Source organism: Juglans microcarpa x Juglans regia, chromosome 3D (assembly GCF_004785595.1).
Source record: "Juglans microcarpa x Juglans regia isolate MS1-56 chromosome 3D, Jm3101_v1.0, whole genome shotgun sequence".
NCBI lineage: Eukaryota > Viridiplantae > Streptophyta > Magnoliopsida > Fagales > Juglandaceae > Juglans > Juglans microcarpa x Juglans regia.
Genome location: NC_054598.1, coordinates 21858911 through 21865971, shown reverse-complemented (window position 1 = coordinate 21865971; position 7061 = coordinate 21858911). Strand labels below are relative to the sequence as shown.

Sequence of the window (7061 nt, the reverse complement as noted above, 5' to 3'; positions counted from 1 at the left end):
GCACGAGAAATCGGAGAAAGGACCACGTGACAATAGGAGAGAAGAAACTATCAATCCGCCCAAGAAGACGGCTAAGAGAGCACCAGTTGCCGCTATTGCACCTACCATAAGTCTAACACTTGTAACACTAAAGATTGCCTTTCCTTGAAAGAGGAAAGAGAGCAGGCTGGGTGGTCGAGGCCACGGTACCCTCCCGCCCGGAGGCCACAGCGGGAGTGGAGGAAGAGATCACGGTGAAGAAGTGCGGAGAGAGTCGGAAGGCCCAAGAGGGAAGGGAGCCAGAGGCAAAGGGTAGCTGCGCGGGGACCCTCGCAAGATTGCCCTCATGCACCACATCAGGAAGGATCACCGTTGGGGGAAATCAAGACCATCGAGAACCTCATCGAGTTAGAAAGCGTAGGCCTGGCAAGTGAGATACTGAGAAGTGTATTCAAAAGGATACTGCCCTACTAAATACAGGAGAAGTGAACCGGCGCCCGTTATCTCATTTGGAGAAGATGACGAGGAGGGGGTTCTCTATCCACACAATGACGCCCTAGTGGTGACTATGTTGGTCGCCAACTTCACCACTAGGACGATCATTGTTGACAACGGCAGCTTCACAAACATACTCTTCTGGGAATCCTTTACCCAGATGGGGATAGACACCGCCCGACTCCAACCAGCTCCCATGCCACTCAAGGGTTTCTTTAGGGAAATGGTCCAGCTGGTCGAGACCATCACACTATCTATCTTGGCGGGCATCGCCCCTGTACAGCTTCTGTCATGGTCGACTTCTTGGTGGTAAAGACCCATTCGTCTTACAACACCATAATCGGCAGGCCTACCCTCAACAACCTAAGGGCAATGATGTCGACCTACCACTTGAAGATAAAATCCTGACCCCTTAGGGAGTGGGATAAATCTGAGAAGAGCAGGTCTTGGCACAAGAGTGTTACATGCAGGAATTGAAGCCCAAAGGCGACGGGGTGCATGTGGTCCACACTCCGGCCAATGACCATGTTCTCCTGCCCAGCCCTAGCGCACCCTAGCAACTGGGGAGATCTAAGATGAGCAGATGCTTAGGAAGGTGGAGCCGAACCCAAGCCGCTTGGAAGCCACTGCCAGGATCGGCAGCAAGATGACACTCGAAATAGGGAAAGCCATGCAGTAACTCCTAACGGAACACTAGGGTCTTCGCTTGGAGTCATGAGGACATGCCCGGAATCAACGCAGAGATCATACAAGACCACCTGAGCGTGGACCCAAAAGCTAAAGGAGTAAGGCAGAAGCTCCGAAACTTCAGCGTAGAAAAGAATGTCACCATAGCCACAGAAGTCGATCGGTTACTTGCAGCGGGATTCATACGGGAGGTCCATTACCCGGACTGGATATACAAAGTAGTGTTGGTGAAGAAGCAAAAGTGCAAGTGGAGAATGTACATTGACTTCACCGACTTAAATAAGACTTGCCCGAAAGACAGCTTCTCGCTACCTTGGATTGACCTGTCAATGCATGCTCAGCTTTATAGACGCCTACTCCGGATACAATCAAACCCCCATGAACTCAAATGATGAGGAGAAGACTTCATTCATCACCAATTGGAGATTATACTGTTACTCTGCCATGCCGTTTGGGTTGAAAAATGCAGGGGCTACCTACTAGCGGCTGGTCAACCGTATGTTCAAAAATCAGATTGGGAGAAACATAGAGGTCTACGTGGATGATTTGTTGGTAAATAGTGAAACCCCCGAGCAACACCTGGATGACCTCCGCGAAGCCTTTATAGTATTAAGGCAATACCAGATGAAGTTGAACTCGATGAAGTGTGCCTTCGGTGTAGGCTCTAGGAAATTCTTGAGTTTCATAGTGTCGAAATGGGGAATAGAAGCTAATCAAGAGAAAATGGAAGCCATACTCCGCATGACCCATCCTTGAAGCATAAACGAAGTACAGAAACTAGCCGGACGGGTAGCGACCCTTAACAGATTTGTATCAAGGTCCACTGACAAGTACTTACCATTTTTTAAGGTTTTGCGGAAGGCGCGGACATTGGATGAAGAGTGCAACCACGCGTTCGAGGCTCTCAAGAAATACCTCACCAGCCCTCCGCTTCTCAGCCAACCCAGATGTGGAGAAACTTTGGTCTTGTACCTATCTATCTCCCCACAGGCAGCTTCATCGGCCTTAGTTCGAGATGAAGGTGGGGTCCAAAAACATGTGTACTATACCAGCCAGGATTACCTAGGAGCAGAGACTAGATATCCACGCATAGAGCAACTTGCCTTTGCCTTAGTGGTGAACACCCGAAGACTTCGCTCGTACTTCCAGGCTCATCTAGTAAGAGTCCTCACCGAGATCCTCCTGAAGAAGATCCTACAAAAGCCGGATGCCTCAGGTAGCCTTACGAACTGGGCTGTGGAGCTGAGCGAGTTCGATATCCAATACGCACCACAAAATACTATTAAGGGGCAAGTGTTGGCAGATTTTATGACATAATTCACCGGCTTCCCAGAACGGGTCAAACACGCACCTCCCATGAGGGTAAAAAGTATAATTATGCTATCAAGTTGGCATTCAAAACCATTAACAATGAGGCAGAGAATGAGGCACTATTCTCTAGTCTGGTGGTCGCCAGGTCTCTAGGAGCCAAAGAAGTAGAGGTGTGAGTTGACTCTTAGGTTGTGGTCAATCAAGTACGAGGGAGGTTGCTGTGAAGAGCAAAAAATTGAAGAAGTATCTAATGCTGATAGAGGTTGAGTGCGCCCACTTCGGATACTTTCAGATCCAACATGTGTTGATGGCAGAGAATCAAAAGGTGGATAAATTGGCACAAGCGGCATCTGGGCAAGAAGATTCTCCCCTTCTAGAAGGAACAGTGATCAGGACTGTCGAAATACTCATCATGGGAATTGAAGTGGTAAAGTAGGGAGCTCCAGAATGGGCGTTGGATATTGTCAAGTACATAGATGCCAACGAGGTACCAAATGACAGGTGTGAAGCCAGAAAGATCAGGAACAAAGCATCGAGTTACACTCTAGTCGAGGGGGTCCTATATCGAAGGGGATACTCCACACCTCTTCTGAGGTGCATCTCATTTGAAAAAGTCCAATACGTGCTGGCAGAAGTACACAGGGGAATTTGTGGTGACCACTCTGGAGGAAAGGTGCTGGCAGGCAAAGTGATGAGCACGGGATACTACTGGCCTCGCGCCCTACAGGATGCTGAAGAGTACGTGCGGAAGTGCAAGAAAGCCAAGAATATTCTAAAGTGCCCCATTACCCGCCAAAAGAACTGACGTTAATCACCTCGTTGTGGCCCTTCACCCAATGGGGAATTAACTTAGTAGGCTCCATTCCCTTGGGAAAATGAGGAGTAAGATTTGTAGCAATGGCAGTGGACTACTTCACCAAGTGAGTAGAAGCTGAGGCCGGTAAGCAACATCACACGCTTATTGTCAAAGACGGTCATCTGCAGATTTGGCATTTTCCGCGTCATCATATCAAATAATTGGAGGCAGTTTAACTCTAACCACTACTGAGACTGGTGTCGAGAGAACCAAGGATCAAATTTCGCTACTCGTCTCCAGGACAACCTCAGTCCAACGGGCAGGTAGAGGTAACCAACAAGATATTGATGAGAATACTCAAAAAGAAACTTGACGACAAAAAGGGTGCTTGGGTGGAGGAACCCAACAGGAGAAACCCCATTCGCCCTCATTTCGAGCAAGACTTCAACAACGAGCGATTAGAAGAGCAGCTTGACTTACTGGAGGAGGTCAGACTTGAAGCTGAAGTAAGGACAACCATCAACAATAGGAGGGCAGAACAATGTTTCAACAAATGGGTAAGCCCAAAGGCATTCAAAGTCGGGGATCTCGTGCTGAAACAAATGGGAACAACTACCCGAGACGAAGGAAAGCTAGGCCCTCAATGGGAAGGCCTCTATGTGGTCATCGCCAACAACCACCTGAGTTCTTATTAGCTTTGAGACTCCCAAGGGAACGAGCTGCCACACCCTTGGAACGTCGAGCACCTACGGAAGTTTTATTGCTAAAAAACTTTATGACTTGTAATTTACATTTCCATGTCAATATTGTAACTCTATTAATGAAAGTGTGGCTTTTCAAGAATAAAGCACGTCTCACCTACCCATATCTTGACTCCTTACTTCAACAACGTAATCTCCATTAATGTAAACTCCAACAACGTAAGTACATGCAAAAGAAAATGAAGATACATCAATACAACGGGAATAGTAGTCAGTTGGCGGAGTTGTTTGAGAATGTGCTCGGGATTAGCTCTTTCCCTATCAAGGCACTACACTTCAACGCCGCCAGGTATGAAGGGAGTTCTTGCACTTTCAATGCCCTCAAATTGCTTCGGGAATTCAGAAGCACGTGATCTCTCATTCTCTCCAAACCCTCCACATAGCCTTAATTCTAGTTGTTGTTGCTGACCAAACAAATGTGTGACAACTCCTTGCTCAGCCAGGGAAGGGCGGATTCGGCGCTATCAAGGTGAGAGTGCAAGCCCCAAATGGTGGCCTCATGGGTGGATATCACAAGATCGACCTTAGCTTTCTCGGCCTCCAAGTCCTTCACTCACTTATTTTTGGCCTTGAGAGTCCCTATTTTTCTGCAAAGACTAGGAGGCCTCCTCGAACCTGCCCTCCAACCATTTGTACGGCCGGGTGTTGGAGTCATGCTGTTTGAGCAACTTTGAATTTTCAACTTGAAGCCGCTCTAGCTCCTCCAACTGGAAATCGAACGACCCCTGAAGGTTGTCACTTGCCTCTGTGGCTAATGCTCAAGACAAGTGAGCCAGCCTCCTCCCGGGACTTTGCCAAGTCAGACTTAAGTTGGGTCTTGCGTTGACGAAGTCGGAATATCATCTTCTGCCTCCATCGCCTGTTGAACTGCACCTTGATGAGGGTTTCCTCCAACTCCTCTTTTCTCTCCCTCTCTTCCTTGGCACAACGCAAGGTCAACCGTGATAAAGATCGAAGCACCCGGTTCTTGCCTTCCAACCCCTCTTGATCATCCACAATGGACGATGCCAACTGCTCTACACCCTGCCATGAAAATTTCAAGTTAGTGTCGAAGGAAAAGGCACCAATAAAGCTTAAAGGGAAATGTGGTGAGTCGATAGCTGACCCAGGAGAAGAACTCCTCGAGCTTCCTAACCATTTCTTGGACACGGTCAGCACAGGCCTCGCCTACCGCCGGCTTTGGGGCAGCATTCCCCCTCCTCAGAAGGGTTCTTGAGCACAATGCCATCACGCCCTAGTGCCTCAACACCCACCATTAACCCCGCCGAGGATGGACCTCCCCTGCCTTCGCCTTCACCATCTACTTCCATGGCACGTTCAAAAATCTCTCTGACCCTTGAGCCCGTGGAAACTGCTGGGGCCTCACCAACCACCGACGCATCTGTACCAAGGCTGAGGGGGGTTCCCTCAGTCTCTCCCACCGCTATCGTCCCTGCCTTAGCACTAGCCCTAGTCGACGCTAATGTCGGGATGGTGTCAATGAAGGCCAAAGAAACAACATCGTCCACCAAAGTGGCCGAGGCCTCACCACCCTCGCCAACTTCGGCCCCAGCTCTAGCTTCCGCCGAAGCCAAGGTCGGGGTGGTGTAAGTGGAGGGCAATGAAGCCTCAACGTTGACCGCAACAACTGGAGCTTTCTGACCTCCAGTGACACCGCCACGACCTTAGTCTCGGGTGCATCCACCAGAACCCCCTCGGCTCATGACACGACCCTCGCTATCTCCCTCCTGGACACAACATCGTCACCTCCCTCACCCTCCAAATTGGGCTCGGTCGAGACAACCTTGACTTTAGGGGAATAAGCGATGGGAGAATCCGAGATAGAAATCCGGTCAAGGAGATCCTCACCCCCGACAGGACACTCTTCGGATAAGGGCGAATGAACCCTTTCGAGATCAATGTCCGTGGACGAGGGCACTATCTGAAACTCTCGAATAGGACGATCCAAGAGGGCCCCATAGAATCTCAAGGAGAGCAACTCCTCTCAGGGCGAGAGTTCCATGACTCCCACATTGCCTAGTGGGGTTGGAGAAGAAGCCTTTGAAATAGTTGGGAGGATCAATCCGAACTTGCTAAAGAGAATCAGAGCCTCCCGCCCCTCACTCATGGGGAAGACGGAGAAGGCACAACACGAGGAGGCGGTATGGTCACCACCACCTTTCTCGGCGACGACGGCTTTGGCCGTTAAACTAGCATTGCAACAGAAGTTTGCCCCAAAGGGGGGATGGTGGTTTCGTCGAAGTCGGCTTTGGCAGGAGACTCCCTCCTGGGTTTCTTTCCCTTCCCCTCTCTCCACTGACGGACTAGAAGAAGTTCGCCCTACGGACCTGAGGCACAATCTCTTGCATCGGTACTGTCCGGTTAGCAAAACGCATGTTGGCCGAAGGAGGCAAATATTGTCGAAAGTTGCCCTCATTCAATAGGGCCTTGGAAAAAACAACGTTCATATGAGCTTTCACCTAAGCACAAACGACCTCGATCTGGCTCACTTCCTCGGGAGACAAGAAGAAAAAGTGCCGACTCCACCCCTTTACCCTGTTATATTGTCGCTCCAAACGAGCCAACGCTTGAATGAACCTGAAACGGCATGTGTTGCCACTCTAGTTCAAAAGATTGTGGGTAAGGAGAAACTCACGCGCGGTGAGACTAGGGTACTCGAAACCTGCCTCCTTCGGCACCTGCCGCCATATGACGCAAAATGATACCAAGATCCTCCACGCATTTGGGTGGAGCTGGGCAGGTGCCAAGTGCAGGTAGTCCAGCACATCACGAACTGGATGGCATAAAGGTAGCCTAAGGCCACTGGAGAACATATTAGGGTATATAGCCACCTTTGAAGCATATCCTTCAGAGTCCACAGTGCCTTCATTGGGGGACGACACCTCAAACTCTACGATTCCTAACACCTTGTTGGTTGTCTTCAGCGACTCAAACTCACGAGAAGTCACCACCGATCGCCAAGAGAACCCGTTGAGTCTTTGTGACTCGATGCAAACCTTAGAAGGATCTAGGCCCCCGGGAGCATGCGAAGA

General features: G+C 49.8%; 1 protein-coding gene across 1 annotated transcript; it reads left to right on the top strand.

The window, feature by feature from the left end:
* Positions 1 to 1659: 1659 nt before the first annotated feature.
* Positions 1660 to 3277, top strand: LOC121255135. Its single transcript, XM_041155415.1, has 5 exons — positions 1660 to 1818; positions 2011 to 2411; positions 2495 to 2642; positions 2765 to 2857; positions 2909 to 3277. The coding sequence occupies exons 1-5, from the start codon at positions 1660 to 1662 to the stop codon at positions 3275 to 3277; spliced, it is 1170 nt and encodes a 389-aa protein (XP_041011349.1).
* The last annotated feature ends 3784 nt before the right edge of the window (positions 3278 to 7061 follow it).